Source organism: Gadus chalcogrammus, chromosome 20 (assembly GCF_026213295.1).
Source record: "Gadus chalcogrammus isolate NIFS_2021 chromosome 20, NIFS_Gcha_1.0, whole genome shotgun sequence".
NCBI lineage: Eukaryota > Metazoa > Chordata > Actinopteri > Gadiformes > Gadidae > Gadus > Gadus chalcogrammus.
In genome coordinates this window covers 11,004,228-11,022,574 of record NC_079431.1, presented here as the reverse complement: position 1 = coordinate 11,022,574, position 18,347 = coordinate 11,004,228, and the positions used below count along the sequence as shown (strand labels likewise).

General features: G+C 43.2%; 1 protein-coding gene across 2 annotated transcripts; it reads left to right on the top strand.

The window, feature by feature from the left end:
- The first annotated feature begins 2,733 nt into the window (after positions 1 to 2,733).
- Positions 2,734 to 18,089, top strand: LOC130373535 (coiled-coil domain-containing protein 138-like). Of its 2 annotated transcripts, none has more exons than XM_056580111.1 (15): positions 2,734 to 2,911; positions 3,029 to 3,068; positions 3,233 to 3,335; positions 3,432 to 3,523; positions 3,670 to 3,842; positions 4,111 to 4,290; positions 4,489 to 4,608; positions 5,036 to 5,113; positions 6,277 to 6,384; positions 7,038 to 7,193; positions 7,835 to 7,951; positions 9,272 to 9,476; positions 11,057 to 11,233; positions 16,128 to 16,266; positions 16,852 to 18,089. In XM_056580111.1, exons 1-15 carry the CDS (start codon positions 2,846 to 2,848, stop codon positions 16,976 to 16,978), a joined length of 1,881 nt encoding a protein of 626 aa, XP_056436086.1. In that variant the 5' UTR covers positions 2,734 to 2,845; the 3' UTR covers positions 16,979 to 18,089. The 2 variants fall into 2 exon arrangements, with proteins under 2 accessions (XP_056436086.1, XP_056436083.1); XM_056580108.1 differs by having other exon boundaries at positions 3,194 to 3,335.
- The last annotated feature ends 258 nt before the right edge of the window (positions 18,090 to 18,347 follow it).

Genomic DNA, 18,347 nt, shown 5'->3' with positions numbered 1-18,347 from the left:
AGGGCTCGGGCGGCCATTGTGTTTTCATGATTGCATCAGCATTTTTTCTCTCCTATTAAAACAGACACCGTGAGTAACAGTTCATGTCGTGCTCTGATGTTTTTGGGAGTGGAGGGTGGCCCGCAGCAGCACAGCGTTACTCTTCACAATGAGGGATCATTAATTAGGCATTAATTAACATTAGGTCACGCGGAAATAAGCAAACAGTTCATTAACAATTAACCAATTTGTCTAGTCGACATTTGGTGTTCAAGTAAGGTATTAATTTATAATTTATTGAATAGGTTTAGGGTTAAGGTTAAACCTAACCCTGACCTGTGGATAGAAACCCACGGATAGACAATTATTCTCCAAAACTTGAATCACTTACATCCCCTCTTTTGTATCAACAAGGTTGGACTACGATATACTTTGAATGTATTAAATTGTGTACAACAGCTCTACATGGGAGACCCCTCTCACACATAGGGATGCTGTGTCCAGGCAGTTCCCATTCGCATACATAATACTGTTCTGAGGACGCACACAGTCAAGCCAATTGAAAAGCTATCAGTTCCTCCCAGTATAGTACGATGCTGCTGTGATTGGTGAGCTTGGTGTGAGTGTGTGTGTGTGCGTGTGTTTGTGTGTGTGCATGTGTGTTCGTGTATGTGCGTGTGTGTGTGTGTGTGTGTTTGTGTGTGTGTGTGTGTGTGTGTGTGTGTATGTGTTTGTGTGTGTGTGCTTGTATACCTGCCTTTGTGTGTGTGTGTGTGTGTGTGTGTGTGTGTGTGTGTGTGTGTGTGTGTGTGTGTGTGTGTGTGTGTGTGTGTGTGGTGTGTGTGTGTATGTGTGTGTGTGTGTGTGTGTGTGTGTGTGTGCATGCTTGCATGTGTGTGTGTGTGTGTCTGTGTTTGTGTGTGTGTTAATGTAGCAGACGCTGTGTATTATGAGGCAGTAGATAATCACTTTTATAGGGCAACATACAGCGACGTTGGTAATTCAACCAGTAGAATGTGATTGCTTTTGTCTGCTTAGTCCCAAAGGGGGAATTGCAGTTGAAGAGGAGCATGTTTTTTTTGTTTGTCAGAGAACATATAGCATGAGTGATAATTGCTATCCATTGTCAACTATGTACTTATTGGTGAGACTGCCCCATCCCTCTCTGTCTATAGGCCTCGTCTCTCATCATCTCTACAGTCTACTGTAGAGATGTCTCTCTCTCTCTCTCTCTCTCTCTCTCTCTCTCTCTCTCTCTCTCTCTCTCTCTCTCTCTCTCTCTCTCTCTCTCTCTCCCCCTCTCACTGTCTCCCTCCCTCTCATCCATTCAATCCCAGTCGGTCCCTGTTGTATAGCACACATATAGAATATATATAGAGACTATAACTGAATACAGCTGACATGTTTCTTATCCTGAATCAATTGAGGAGCCTTCAGCTACCATAGCCCGGAATGTATAAATTCTCTGCAACATTAAAAGGAATTGGATGTCATGTGGCTGTGTCCTTCCAGTGGTACATCCTAGTAGTCTACATTTCTGCATAAGCATAATGAATAAAAATGTTGTTATTCATTGGTGAGGAGCTTTTATGACAAAAATTGTATAAGCACGTTGATTGCATTATTGATGATGACTATATGAATATATATACAAACACACACACACACACACACACACACACACACACACACACACACACACACACACACACACACACACACACACACACACACACACACACACACACACACACAACACACACACAAACACACACCCACACGCACACACACACACACACACACACACACACAACACACACACACACACACACACACACACACACACACAACACACACCCACACACACACACACACACACACACACACACACACACACACATGTACAGGTACAGCTAGGTCAAACTGGGTAAATGTTGACACAGGCACATCTTCTGTCCTTCGTTCGAACAAGTCAATTATCAAGAAAGATTACATATCCAAAGGCGCCAGGATTAATATGTTCGGTGGCTGGTTGACCATTTGCCATTTCAAAATGATTTCACCCTAAAGGGACACACGTAATTAGCATAATTAATGACTGGGACAGATAATTACCTACAGTAAAAAGTACTTCAGTCTCAGAGCAGTGTTAGATTAGTCTGGTGGACTCCTGTGGCGCACAATAACGTGACGTCGTGATTGAAAAACAATCAAAATTGATGAATAATGACACATACCTGACCTTTGGAGGACACAAATGGTCACTACACGTTCATAAATGGATCTGGCTGATATCGTTCATGACATTCTGTAATTGAGACGCTCACAGAGCCGCTGACGTTGTTTTGTTAATGATGCTGCACTGACATCTGCCGGCATCACTGTGTCATAGCAGGCCTTACGCATTTGGTGTTAGCTATATATTCAGACTCGATCAATCATAATGCCTTATTGACAAGCTTTTCTTTGTATTTTGCTTATCACTATTCCGATGCATGATTATACATTGATTTGGCTTTTGGGTAATTTTGCGTATTTATGCAGTACTTTCAATTATTGGTGACACCGATCTGGATATTGCAGTAATTAAACTATATACACACTCATTAATTTTTGTTTTTATCTGCATTTTTAACCCAAGTTAATACTGGTTAAAAAATGAAAAGCTGATGATATAATATACGAGACTCAAACTTGGCTACTTGGCTAAATCATGTGACCTTAGCAAAGGTCACATGATGCGTGGCACGTGACTGTATCCGCCAAATTTGGATTGGACAGTGTGTTTTCCATACCGTTTCCATGAACAACATCAAGCAGTAAAAACACACAAAACCAATTTATAAGAGCAAAAGCCTCTACGAAGATGGATTTGAAATACAGTGACGCAGTGGATAAGCATAAACGAAAGTCTTCTGAGACGATGAAACAGGTTTGCTTTCACACATAAACCCTTAAGTGTCTCCGCACAATAACAGAAATAAAACAGTGTTGTGAAGTTGTTTAAACATGCTGACATATGGCTACTATCATGTCTCTCATATTATAGCTTCTGTCTTCAGATGAATACACACATCGCGTTGGTTGTGGTGAGTAATAACATTTATTGTCCATGTCCATGTCTGGTGGAGTAGACCAGAGGCGATACTTTGACAGTTATGTACAGGGATATAAGTACTGAGTACGGCAGTAAAGTGTTGGTTTATTATTGCAGCTGTTCTACGACTGATTACCGTCTGTGCTGTTGTTCCAGAGGCTGTGCTTTCCCATGCGTCTAATCTGACTAGGAAAGAAGTGCAAATATATAACAAAGCCTTAAAGGAGCTGATCGTGGCTGTTTCTAACCCCCTTGACCAGTAAGTCTTGTAAATGTTACGAAAGGTGTGTGAAAAGGCACAACTACGAGAAGGAAACATACTATGATACAGAAAGACAAAACATGTTTTCTTCAGATTTGAGTGTGGTTTCCATGGAAGTGATGCGCTGAAACGAGAACACATGCCCTGCCACCTTGAAGAAACGCATCATCTCTCTACAGAGACGGGTGCGTACGTGCTTGTGTATTTGTTTGCATTTGTGTGTGGGTGCTCATCGGACAGCTTAATTATGTAATTATGAACGCATAATACAGCTGACTATTTGATGTGACCGTAATACATCTGATCCTTCACTCCGTGATTCTCTCCCCAGATGTGACCCTGCCCTCTTGTGTGGATGGCAGCCAGGACTCTGAGCCCCAAGCAGGGAACACGCTGAATAGAAGTGCTGGTAGGCTCAAGTTGCTATCCAGCACATGCCAAACCTCTCCTTCTGATCTAGACAAAGTATGCCAAGAGATGATGACAATCTACGAACGGCTACAGGTGGGGATTAGCACTACCCTCCTTTGTGATTCTTCGTTTCTATCTTTGTCAAGTATCATTTCTTTTTGTAGGCCTTAATCACAGTTGCAGTCTCAAAGGGCTCCATTGCAAAGACCTCAAAAGGCGGAATTCTTCCTTACCTCAATTCTCTCATTGGACCCTTAAGTTATACATTAACCAAAGCTTAAGTGTTGGCTGTGTCTTCACATTAGAGGCCTATTCAATGTATTAAAATAAAGTGTGCGTGTGCGTGTGTGTGTGTGTGAAGGCAGAGCGTGCGAGTCATCAGGAGTGGGAGAGGGAGCTGATGGAAAGAGAGGGGAGGCTGGAGGAGAGAGAGAGGAGGGTGGAGGAGGGAGAGAGGAGGGTGGAGGAGAGATCGGAGGCCCTGGGGAGGCTGAGCGGCATGGAGGAGGCGCTCAACTCCTGCATACTCTCTGTTCAGGAGGTAACGCACACACACACACACACACACACACACACACACACACACACACACACACACACACACACACACACACACACACACACACACACACACACACACACACAGCTATCTCCATCCATATTCAGTACCTCGTAATCCCAAATGATATAAACATATGGTAGAAAGTAGTTTCATATTGACATGTGTCTGCATTACCAGAGACACCAGCGGGAGGTGTTGAAGCTTCAGGAGCTTCTCAAAGAGAGAACGGGGGAGATCAAGAGAATGAGTTCCAGCTTCAACGTTATGAAGAAGCTAAACAACAGCATGAAGGAACAGGTGGGGTCTGCTGAATGAATAAAGTCCCATTAAGTCATTGTGGGATAAGATAGAGAGTACTTTGGTGCTTGGCACGAGTAACACCACATGAGGGCAGTCTCATGCAAGCTGCTACATGTACAGTACTTGACCAAAACACTAACAGGAGATTCTGCCTTTACTTCTGCGTAAGGATTATCAAAGAATATCTTTCTGTTGCATTTTTTTAATGAAACAAAATAAAAACATAGTGTTACTTTTAGAATATTTTCTTTTTGTATGATACTATACACCTTTCGCTCTGACTTTTATCACAGGCATTGGAACTCTCCGCAGAACACATTGTATTAGAGCGATATTCTTCTAGTTTTGGAAGCTTCCATGAAAAATGCAGGTTGATTGAAAGTGAGGTGATTCTTTAGCGCTCATCTCTTTTTCTCATATTTAGCTCAAGGAGCTTGGTGAACAAAATACCAAGTTGGAAAGTCATTACAAGAGGGTACAGGGGAGACTCGAGAACCTACAGGTAATACCACACCACACCTTATTGAGGTTAAAGGGTTCGTCAACCCAAATCCGTCGTATGATCGTCAACATAGTTATGTATGGAATTTCGGCTCTGTTAATCCCTGTATTGTATAATAAGTCAGTAATTCCCAGTTATCAGTCCCAGTAAAACGGGAGTCAAATCCTATGTTTTGGCCGTCTCTGCCAACCAGTTTGTGTACATTCCACCCTGCTCCCTCTGCTTTTTGAAAGGCACAGAAATGCGCCTTATCTTATGCGCTATGTCCTCATTACTAAGGGTTACCGGCGGTGAGGTCTGTCTGGATGTGTGGAGCTCCCTCTCGGCTGTGGTTGATGTTGATGGCCGTGTCCGAGAGAGTTAAGCTTCTCGGGCCCTTCTATATAATGACACAGATATTTAAGTCTGCACCCGAGAGAGAGTTACAATCTTCAGACACTTATAGAAAAGTGTGGTGTATGTCATATACAACAGTGCTCATTATAACAATCCTACACAACGACTACTTAAAAAGTACAACAAAAGGTGGGTGAGCCATAACCATGGAGATAACACGCCCCACTCCTTCCTAGAATCCTCAACCCAAAACCCAAAATCTCATAGTGTCGAATTGAGCTGAAACGGGGGGTTCACTTAAACTTTAAAGCCCTAGTGTGGTGGTCCCCAGCACGGAGGGGTGACCCGACTTTGGGTCGCTGATCAGCATCTCGGTTCCTAGAAGATTGCTCACTTACAGATTATTTTATGATACATTTTTGAAAAACAATAAAATATTTGTGTATACATGAACGAAACGCCTCATGATTATTAAACACAAGTGAACTTCTACTCATCGGTTATTTGGTTTGTGCATTGATTCCACTGGGATATTGATTGAAGTGCTGATATAGTTAAAACAATGCGTGGAACAGCAGATTCAGGTTTTATTCACAAGGATTCTCAGATGTCAAAAAGGGGACCCAGGCAAATAGGTCGGTGGCGACGTCCATGTTTCAATGTCTTTATGGTTCCCCCAGGGGGCAGTGCCTCTACTAGTTGGTCTTGATTAACAAATGGATAAGCATACAGATTTCATTGATTCACAAACGTTTCACTTCTTTTTCTTACTGCGACTATTATTATTTATTTACTCATCGTCATTGGTTAATTGTGCTTTTCCTTAGCGAAAATATGATCCTGGCATGGTCGAGAAGGCCCGGCTGAATGTGTGTGCGAAGGCGACCCAGTCGAGACGGGAGAAAAGTGGCGCCTCTAGTAAACCAACAAACAAGGTATGTGTCTACTGGATGTTGAGCAGGCCGCCTGTAGCTCTGCTCCCCTGAGTTTATTATGTATGGATGTAACTTAGTGAGGAACTCAGAGCTATTTAAAACAGTGGGATTGGACGTAATTAGAGCTACTTGGACTCGTTTAGTTGTAACGTGTTTGCACGGGTCATTTACTCTGGCCCAACCCACATGTGTACGCATGTGTTTTTACACACGTCACACACAGACACCCATACACAGGTTGCTGTGTGAGTTCGGGCTAGCTTGGCTGCGGATAACCGTAACCCTTGAAATAATCTTTAATTGGTTCCTGGATTTAGAAAGTCTGCATTTATTATGTCCGTATGCAACATAGTGACTCGTGTTGAATGAAGAAGTTTAGTATGAATGAAGTGATCATAAGAGAAACAAATCCAAAGTTTTGTCTCACCATGTTCCTAATGGTTGATTGCATGAAAGATATATACAACAATTTTATTTTTGTTTTTACTATTTTATTACTATGATATTAATATTTATAAAAATATATATCCCTTTTTTTTTTTTTTTACATAGAATCAATTTAAGAAGATGACAAAATCAAAAAAAAAGATTGCCACCCAAATCATGGACTATGGCCTGTTTGACCGCCTCTTCCTCCTCCTCCACTCCTTTAGGCCCCCATGAGGCCTTCCTCCCCTTCTCTCCTAGCCCTGCTTTTGGACTGGCTGCTGGAGACACAGACCTTCTCTTTAGTAGCCCCACACCATGAGACAGCCAGCGACCCCCAGTGTCTTCCCCCGCAAGTCCTGCTTACCGACCGATGCCTCCAGGTATCAGTTTGGCTTTTGTTGTTGTTTTGGTTTTGGTTAGTCGAATGAGGATATGAAGCTTGGAAATCCCCCGGTTGGCGTTTGAAAGATGCTAAATTATAGATGGCACCAGCCGGTCGGGTGCCGCGTGTGGGTGGGGGGGTTTACATCCGAAGGCTTTAAGAGTTAGTGGTGGTGATGGTGAATGTAGTGAAGGTTAGTGCATCAGAATTGCATCACTCAAACAAAAGTCTTTCCTGCTCGTGGGCAGACCATCCTTAATAGTTGTATTGAGATGGTATTACCGTGATGCATTTTTATCCACATTGACTGGGATGGTTCCATTATACCACAAAAACTAGGACGCACCTTATTTTAGGGGAACTTTTGCACTTCCTCCAATATTGATGGCATGCTTTGATTGTTCAACCTCTCTCATCAGTCCGTTTGAATGAAAGAGTCTGCTGCTTGATAAATAACTGTCTTATTGGCATGCACATCAATAGACAGTGGGGGAAGGGGGGGGGGGGGGGGAAGGTGAGTTCGTCCCGGAACTTGTCTGACCACATTATTAATGAGTGAACACACGTGGTGTGTATGCTCTCCGGTAATGATCCGGATGAGCCTTGATTCATCTGTTCTCTATGTTCTTTTTGCCCCAGATGTTACCTCTGTTGGCAGATCAACTCCAACGGACATCCTTATCAGATCCTCCCCTGCTTCTCTGTGTCCTCCGCCTCGTCTACTGGGGTCTGAGACACCTGGACAGCAGCCCACAGGTGAGGATGGGTTTTTGTTGACCTCGAGGGGGGGAATGGTATCTGTTAAAGGAAGGCCACTGCCAAACTTTGGAAATGTAGAGATGTGGTGGAATTTAGGAAGCCCTTTGATATATTATGTCTACTGTAAATGTTTGCACTTACTACTGCAAAGAAAGACACATACAAGTGCTTAAATACCAAGTGCTGGCTTATATGTAAAGAGTAAAATGTTGGTTACCACTGATTTCATGCAAAAACAAAACTCCACTATCTGCACTATCTCATTTTGAAAAAAGCCATAGAAGTATATTTGTCATACAAGGTTTTGTCTTTATTTCACAACACATAGAAAAAATACTTGAAACAAACCACATGTTAAAAAAAAGAAAGAAATACAACAAACCCTTTTGTATCTGTTTGCATTTCATGTGGGGAATGCTAATTCATGCTAATCGGCATTATCCCATATTTTCTGGCTGGGAATTGGACAGAATCCACATATTAAAACATACTCACTTGCTCCGTGTGGCTTTGGTTAGAAATGCATCCAGGCCGACTGGCTTTGGTTGATCACGACCATGAAGGCCTGATATCTTCATCGTCATCATCACTGGGAATTGGAATATGGCTAAGTTGAGTAGTGGGTCACTATCCTGCTACTGCCATCATTGGCGGTTTCTGAGCCTAAGCTCCATTCATAACAACAGCTCACTTTGTGGTCCTCTGTTAGCTAACCACTTGCCACACGCCATAACTTGGTTTCCAAACCCCAATGCCTGACATGGACCCCTAGTACGCAGTGTTTTTGTTTCTGGCCCCGTAGGATTGTAAGCTTCAATCAAATCAATTCCCAAGTCTGAACACAAACACATAACTAGAGCAGGATGAATCCCACCTGTGAAGTCCTTCACCACTCCGAGGGAAGGTCAAACACCATAAGATGAATGAAGAGGATTATTTTCTCCAGAGCCTTTTAGTAGATCTTGTAAGTGTTTAAAAGCACTGGTTTTATTGGCTCCATTATCCTTTATCCAAGTCTTTAAACAAAAGTTTAAAAGTCAACATGTGTGCTTTACTTTTATGTTGGAATAAAAAAACGTCTGGACTTGGTTGCCTTCGACAAATATGGCTCCTAGTTTTATGATCCAATCGTTGCGTTTCTATTATGGCCGCACTTTAAGTCAACGCATTTAGCCCATCGCTTTTTGTATTAAAAATCCACTAACTAGCAAATATATTTTTTTAAAGATATGACTGAGTCTCTTTCTCATTTAAGCATTGTGGACGTTGCTCAACATCCCCTCGCTTCTAAAACCTTTCCCTTTGGGCCGTGCTCAGCGCGGGGCCTTGTCCTCCACCCTGCGGCGAATAGGAGCGCAGGTGTCTGCACACCCGCCCGAGGAAAAGGACAGCGGAGACGGGGTCCTGCCTGGTTCCCGTGGCAACAGCGGTCCAGCACACGGGGGGAGTGTGCTCTATCACAGCCCCTGTCCGCACACGCGTGTGCTCTCCGCCCTCATTGTTCTACACACTGTCACCCAAGGTAGGAGTCTCCACATCATGCATTAGAACCCTCTTGTCACTATATAAATGAATACAGGCCTATGTCTCTGCTGAAATCTATAAGATAATAAGTTATAATTCTTTACTCTTATCTTATGACGGATGATTCCCCGCTTTGATATTTTTTGTTTTCCTTTTGTTTCTCAAAGACTCCAGTTTGAACTGAATCAACTCAACTCTTAAGCAGTTCAGCCAATAGACCCTTATCAAAGAGGCGACATTATGGGATAAACACAGGTGTCACTTATAACACTCATTCTGGATGGGTCTCCTTTTATGTAACAGGGCACTGTTGGTAGCCTCGTGAAGAGGGCTGGTAGCTCCGCCCAGGTACATAAGAGGAACAGACCCATAATTAGTGTTATGAGGGACACCTGTGTTTGTCCTACAACGACTCCTCTGTAAAGGTTCAAGGATAAAGGATAAAGGTTCTATTAGCACCCGCCCTCGTAATGGTTTGGGAGAGAGAATCTACGTATTTAACGGCAATAACCAGCTGAAGTGTCAACATACAGTTCACACATTTATTATCAGTGAAAAACCAATTTAGTGTGAACACTATCATGGGCTCATCAGAAGGGCTCATCACAAGTTCCGCAGTGAAATCAATATTTTCTACAACACCTCAAGTTCGATTTTTGAGGTAATGGGGATGCAGGGTAAAGGAAAAAGAACAAACCTGTCAGACTAGCCTAGTACCATGTGTGTTCATCGATCAACAAATGACCGACATGTGCTCGAAAGGTGTGTGTGTGTGTGTGTGTGTGTGTGTGTGTGTGTGTGTGTGTGTGTGTGTGTGTGTGTGTGTGTGTGTGTGTGTGTGTGTGTGTGTGTGTGTGTGTGTGTGAAAAACGTTCGGATCCCATTCGGCTCCCTAGCTATACCACTGTAAGCCTCAGATCCCTCCCTGATTCTAACTAGCGCATTATGATGCATCTCTGCCAAGCGGACCCCCTTCCTCGCCTTCCCGGGGTCTCAGTGGTCCCATCTCTAGAAAAGCCCTTTCATCCCCTCGCCCTAAAGCCGGCCTGGCTCACTATTCCCAGGCTGACGTCAAGCTGGATGGCGCGGTTCCCACGCCCATGACAGTGTTTTCCATCATCTTTAATGGGTTGCTTTTTATTTTTTTTATAGAGAGAGACGCAACTCATCTAACAAGAATAATGTGCTTTCATCCAATGTAAAAACACTCGCATCTGGGCTACTCGGCTCCAAGGAGAACGCTGTTGAGATGATCTGAGATGAGTGGTGACGAGGTGCTTCAGGGCTCGGATGATGTACGGAGGGCAGGCCAGGCGATATGGCTCCCAGGGTCCGTGGAGGAACAGATTTTGTGAGCTGACAATGTAGTCCAGACAACGTTGGGAACCAAAGGGAAAATATACCATGTTTACGAATTCACGCAAATGTGTGCATGTGATCAATCGAGATGAAAGTCTCCCCACTATTGCAGTCCCAACGCACAGGCACCATTACACTATGGATGTGTAAGTCTCCCCCAATTCCCAACAAAAGCCTCCTTTGTGTACACTTGGGGTCTGCCTTGTCCCTTCCCTGCAGCTGACCTGCTGGCCCAGGCGCTGGGCGGCCTCCGCAGCCAGCTGAGGAGCGAGGGAAGCCGGGGTCTGTTCCTGCAGTACGGCGGCCTGGGGGTCCTGCTTCGTCTCCTGGGGGCCAGCAGCAGAGGAGGCCTGCATGGGCCCGTAGATATCCTGATGCAGCTGTCCGCACCGTCCCGTGAGTCTATGCACACACAGCCCCATCAGTACAGCTCGAGCTCTGCCTCATCAAGCCGGATGCTAACCTGGCAGTGGTTTCCTCAGAACTGTAGAGTTATGCTGCAATCATTTAGCTTCATTATAGAGATTTATGTGGCCCCGAGGTTTTACAACTTTATTTATCACCAACAATCAACCTATTTATAGCAAACACTATGCAACAAATAGTAGTATATTACGTCGTAATTATAGCAATTAAAGATTTTGCTATCTATATATATATATATATATATATATATAAAATACTTTCAATTTACACTCATTAAAGTGTTTGAGCTCATCCAACATGACAACATCATCTGTATCCATCAGAATATACTTGCCTTCATTAACATGTTAATCCATGTTAATCTCTTTTTGGACCGTGGTAGCGCGTTAAAACAAACACATTTCATCACCTCCGACTTTTGGCTGATAAAATAATTTCCAGATACTTATTTTGCGCGTGGTTCTACTGTGGATTGTTTTAGTGCTCAGTTTTGTACCTTTTCCACAACATGTTTTACAACCTGTACAAGGTTGTTAATCTTCAGCTACTGCCTATATAATATATTTGCGGCAGCACCACAGACGTATATAAAGTCTCTACTAGCAGCAGCTAAGGTAATCCATGTAAAATCATAACACGTGGCCGTTTCCAATGTCAACCTGATATCTACAGTTCTTTTGATTGTGGTATTTTTCTACATTTCATGTAGAGTAGGGCTCCAATGATAAGTCAGATCAACAGAAATGTGTATCATTTTTAACAATTGATTAATCGTTTGAGTAATTTATTTCCAGTCAAGTAAAAGAAATGCTTCAGACACTGAAACATTAGGTTCATGGATCATTGCATAATTAACGCAAGGAAATCATTTAGTTTGTCTTGCTGCTTGTCAGATAAAGCAATTTGAGTCCAATGTTTGGACTTAACTTGGATGGGCATTTACCAATATTTGTGACAATTTATAGACCCAATGATGATTTAAAATAAGAATGAATGATTAATAAGCTAGGAAAATCCTTATTAGTCACAGCCCTAATGGTCAATGCAATAATGCCATTCAGGATTGGTCTCCAATTGGGGGGGGGGGAGTGTTGGAGAGGGGGCACACAGGCCAAGCGAGTTCATTGGCACGCAAGACCTTGAGTGTCGTGAAGCACGCCGCTGGGGCTCATTTAAAGCCCATAAAAATAAACGCTATAAGGAATTTGCAGCCGCATGGAAAGTGGGTCCTGGCCAGAGTGCACTGGCAGCCTTTCTATCCACAGGGTTTATGGACCGTGTTTTTATTATCACAATTCATGCGGTGCGAGGGCCAGCACCTCATTGGATTCGCAACACGGCCACATGTGCAGAAGTGACGGCCTGCCCAAGCCAGCCATCAGTCCACCAGAGAGAGTTCACCACTGTCCAGATGAAGGATGTCTAGGTCTCTCTTTGGGTAAATCCTGAGCCCTCTGCACCGACGTGGCCGTGTGTCCAGCCTGGACAGTTTATATGCATACTGTGTATCTAGGTGGGTAGGACGAAGAGGAGGCATGTTGCTCTGTTGGCCTTGAGTCCTGTGTTTTTGCGAGCGAGTCAGCATCTTGCTGATTGGCTCGTTCAGAAGTTCACACGGGAATGTCATTTCATTCAACAATAAAATCGAATATGGACATACTTCCTGTACCTTGTAAATAATGATGGCCCATTGAACACATGGTGGGACCATGTGTTCAATTGTTCAGGTGTTGCCCCTTCTTGCAGCTTTTTCACATATAACCCCAACACAGCTCTTATCACTGTCCACCTCCACCCTCCACTATTTCTCGGTTCTCTGGGTTGTAAATCAATACTTGTGGAAGGCCAGCCGTGCCTCACGTTCTCCACCCTTTCCCATCAAGGGTTAAACCCTGATTGGAGGCTCAGATACAAAGAGGTACAAGTCGCTGGGGAAAAAAATGAACGTATCCGGGCAGTGTCCAGATTTGGAGTCTTGACAGGAGGTCCGTGCTACCTACAAAGCCCCCGTCATCTGCATTTGTCTTGGAACATGTGTCCGAAAAGGGCAACACACATGGAGGTTGTGACAAGCAAGCAGCAGATCCAGGCCCTGAACAATTCTTTTATTTTTTCCATAAACAGCCGGGGGGCCACGCGAACGGGCCTGTGAAGTGGGATACGGTCTTACAGGAAGCCTTGGCTCTCATTAAACCATCATTGTCTGGGATGAGTTGTACAATCTCGGGTCATTGATGGGGGGGCTGTTGACGGAATTCACGATTTCACCAATCGATGACCTCTGACGGTCAAGTTTTCCACTGAGCGCGATCAAAGGATTCCTTCTCACGTCGTTGGAATGAACAGCAACTCAAAGAGGGGAGGTATTAGCGCAAGACAGATGGTGACCTACCGAATCTGATTCCTTGACTGAAATCGTACAAGGGGTTATATTGTATTATTATATTGTATTATTAATGGATTGAATAGATGTCACATCACTTTCATATTGACTGTTATCTGACTGAGCACACACTTCTATGCAAAGGTGACAGTGATTTCAGATACAGGTTGTTGAGGAAGTAGGGGTTATGCCTATTGCCCAAGGATGCTCAGGTAGGCTGCAGACATGTGGGAATCAAACCCAGAACCTTTTAGAAGAAAAATCAAATCACTTCTTAGACTTCTCTTTCCTTAAAACTATTCATGTTTGGTTATATATGTTGGTGATATATGTTAGGTTGGTGCCACACAAGCAGGGCAGCTGCCATTCAAATCATACCAACATTTCAAGATATCCTTATTTGAGAACTAGTTGAAGCAGGAATGGAACTTTAGCAAAAGCAAAGTTGATCATGACAAGGAGCAGCTTTGTGTGTGTGTGTGTGTGTGTGTGTGTGTGTGTGTGTGTGTGTGTGTGTGTGTGTGTGTGTGTGTGTGTGTGTGTGTGTGTGTGTGTGTGTGTGTGTGTGTGTGTGTGTGTGTGTGTGTGTGTGTGTGTGTCTTTGTGGGGATGGAATTCACTTCAGAAGGCTCCACATTTGCTTTTATTGACTGAAAGAATGTGATACGTCTGCCATCTGTGTGCCCTTTATATTTGTTGGGTCCGTTTCATCTCCTTTAGGGATATTGTGTGATCCCAATTAGTTTAAGAAGGCCAGTTTCAATGTTGACAATATGGAGACATATTCAAGCTATTCAAGTTATCAAAGAATGGCTTTGACCAGTATCCATAATCGTTTTTGTGTGTGTGTGTGTGTCTGTGTGTGTGTATGTGTCGGTGTGTGTGTTTGTGTTTGGGAGAGGTATAAGATCAGAACAATTATTCATATTTTAACGACTAACCACCAAATAAACAAGAAATGCCGGTGTCCATCAATCACAATGCAGCTTATTACGTTATTTGTACAGAACTCCTGCTGGCATCATCTCACATGCATTCATCTCACGATCAGAAGAGAGGATGCAGTGATGCAGAACACAGACAGAGGCTTAGGAAAGTATTCAGACTCCGTAATAAATCGACGCAACGATAAGCAGTACCCACAATATATATATATATATTTTTTAATTGCCTTTGGTTTTCAGACCAAATGTGCCTCCTGTTTTATATCAACGGTTGTTTGTTGATGAGGTCTCACCAGTGGAGCGCTACTGAGATGGAGGGCAGGAAGTGCATAAGTGTTAAATGTTGAGATAATTTCTTGGAGGTTGATGGTGTGTTCAAGCCTAATTGTTGAATGATATGATGCTGTCGAGCAAGGTTAATAAGGATGTTTTTCTGGTTGATGCAACACATCCTAAGCATTGTGATTTGAGAGCTTTTTCACTGAAAACTTAAAGCATCACCCTGTCAAAGACTAGATTACAGTTTTCCTTTTAATTTTTTTATCCCAAACGTTAACAGCTGAACAGGAAAAGTGATATGACTCCAGGCTTTTGAAGGCTTTCATCTTTGTTGTAATATGAGGTCTGCAGTACAAGGTTATTCACTGTCTACTGATGATGGCGAGTAATTTGTGTGATATTGTGTGATATATCACACAGAGAAGGTCAATTTTAGTAATTTTTAAATTATTTAATTATCTTCAGTTTGTATTGGCCAAATCTGATTTGTCTTGACACGATTGCGATACAGCCTACGCATAGCATGCACGCAAACTCACAGCCAGACACAAGAGCTCCTTCTAATTCAAGAGCAGCTTTTTCTTTAATGACATAGAAAAGAAAGATTAGAAATAAAATAAAACTGAAACCTATTTTCAAAATACTTCCGTATTGTGTTGTAATGCAAGCTGCATTGATTATTGCATTGTTTATAGAAAGTCATATTTGTGACAAAAGCTTTCTCTCTAATAAAATATTAAATGAGTTAATTAATCTGTTGATGAAATCCGATGCTCTCTGCAGACCCCTGTGATGAAATACACCCTTTACACAAGCGTCATCGCTCGTAAGGTGTTGTTCATAACACTGATTATGGCTCTGCTGGGAGTGAATAGGGAAAGGCCTACAACCTTGCCTTTGTAATTCACCCTGTTCCTTTTTGATACTTCAAAAAGCCTTCCAAACCACTTGCAGGCCCTGCTGGAAACCCTAAACATGCCCTCTAATAGAGAAAATACCAGATTTATTTACCTTCGTGACTTTGGCGTCTGAATTACGGGTAGCAGACTAAACTACTGAAGATAACAGAACAGTGCTGATGCTTTGGCACACATGAGTGAAACACCTGCCTACCTACTCAATGCTAAGGTTGGGGGGCTACATCTGTGTTTACCCTGCCATGACAGCTCTGTGAGAAGGCTTGAATGTGTGTTATCTTCACCCGAACTCTAGGCCTCATCCATTGTTTAAATATGTGTACCATGTGTGTACCGTAAAGGCTTCCTGGATCCCTTCCTGGACGCCTGCAGCTGTGCTGACTTCTTCTCGACCATCTCCAAGCTCCTTCAACAGCCTCCTCTTGATCTACGTCTGCTGGAGAAGCTGTCCATCCTGCTTCAGAAGCTGTCAAACATCAGGTGAGTTGTAGAGCTCTTGGTCTGTGTAATGTACTCCTAGCGTGCCTGGTTCCTGCCCATGAATCCCACACCGTTTTTTATTTGGTTCTTGGATTCAGGGTCTGGTGTCGGTTGTTGCTTGAGTGGTACTTCGGCTTGGAGTGAGATTACACTAAAACAATCAGCGTCTTGTAGGCGAAGCTTAAAAAAAATATGCTGCTGCTAGCATCCATGGAAGTTCGCTTTTAAGGTGTTTTTTTTTATTTAATTAATTCTGCTATTGAGGCCTTTTTGAGAAAATGTCTGGATATATCGGCAAAAAAATCAACAGCAAAGAGCACCGTCACTTGTGGAATTATTATCTGCCTTTCGATGGGTTGAATCTTGAAGCAACCCAGCCCATTCTCCGGCTCAGACACAAAAGGACTTCAGACTGAATTATCGATTGAGATGGATTCAGGATGATTATCCGGCTAAATCATAGCAGCCTTTCAGACCATGAGCACGCGAAGCCACCCACTCCACGGACATTTTTTAAAAGCATGCACATTGGAACGTATTTCAATCGATTCAACTGTCCTCTCCGTCTTTATGGTGCACGCTCAGGAGGAACCGTCGACTGTTTGAGCGCTCCTCCCTGCGCCTCCTGCTGCAGGAGATGCAGCGCACCACCGAGCCGTCCTGCAGCTTCCTCCGCCTCAACCTGGGCTCCATACTGCTCAACCTCACGTGAGGCGGCCCGGGAGCCACCGCTGAACCCTGTGGGACTCCACGATGACTGAAGTAGTAGGAGGATGCCTTAACACACGCTGGGCCTGGACAGGCAGTGTTGTCCACTGCCATCCCTTGCACTCCCAGGGCTACAATAGGCAGCGCTGTTAACCTTGACTTAGAGTCACATCGACAAACCAACCGTATTTATTAGATCATACTTTTTTAAGATTTTTTTAATAGCATTATTTTCATTGTAGTTGGTTTTAATGGTTCTGTACGAAACAGACTGATCCGGTGCCTTTGTTAGGTTTTAAACAAATACAAAGGCCCGAGCATTTAGCTCGGGGTTAATGGGCGTCTCGTGGGCTTCAGAGACGCACATTACGGCTCTAAACGCAAACTAAAAGAACTGGATGACTCTGTGGATGGACCATGTTGTGATTGTTAGCGTCCATGTGGTTCGCGTTAGCTGGCTTTTTCATTTGTTTTCGATTGTCCTCACTCAGTATGTGGGTGGGAGCGTTGGTCTCAGGAAAAGGCCTTACTTGTTAGGAGGACACCCAAGGATCAAACCCATCAGGGCTGATTTTGAACAGTCGGAGAGAAAAGACTCCCGGGAGAGTGCTCCAGTTGCCGGTGCAGAACGGCATGCAGAACTAACTTCCGAGCCAGGTTCTGAGTGTTCTGTAGGGATCTGTCCGCCGCATCTCGTGCCCCTTTCTCAAAATCTCACAACGAGAGGGTGAAGAAGACTACGTGGACTTAGCTTGCCACAGTTTCATTTGGTTCCGCCTTCGACAACCTGTCATGTACATTGAGGTTGTTCGATCATTTGGGCTTGGGTCATTTGGGTAATTGACGGGTTAAGAAAGTTTGATATCATAATTATTCATGGTAGTTGGAAATGATAACTAAACAATGAAGAAAATCTCAGATGCCTTTGTGTCACTAAAACTGGCCTTTTGAGCCATCAAAGTTAATATAAACTTGGTTGTCATCCGATCTGAGGGAAGACCACAGACAAATATGGTTTTGTTTTATCTCCAAATTATCTTTTGTTTGCTTGTAATTCTAAACGGTGTGCAGAAGTAACAGAGCCTTATTTGAATACTTCGGTAAAGTTCGGTAAAAAAGAGAATATCTAACTTTTATAAATTTTTCATAAGAAAATGAATAAATCGATTTAAAACATGTTTCACCTTGTTTTGTCAATTACTGCATTTATGCATGAGTTTTATTTGATTCATTGTTCTGAAAAAAATATATATATTTGCTCTGGTTAGAAAAGTTTTTTTTTTGCACAACTGGAAACAGCCTGCATATCCAACAACCATACAAAAGGATTTATAATAACACACTAAACACACATTTAACCTAACTTGGCGGAT

Excerpts from the sequence above, each read along its gene's own strand:
- LOC130373535 (XM_056580108.1), top strand. The coding sequence starts at position 2,846 with ATGGATTTGAAATACAGTGACGCAGTGGATAAGCATAAACGAAAGTCT. Across the intron at positions 3,843-4,110 it reads CAATCTACGAACGGCTACAG|GCAGAGCGTGCGAGTCATCA; the intron begins GTGGGGATTAGC and ends GTGTGTGTGAAG. Across the intron at positions 5,114-6,276 it reads GGAGACTCGAGAACCTACAG|CGAAAATATGATCCTGGCAT; the intron begins GTAATACCACAC and ends GCTTTTCCTTAG.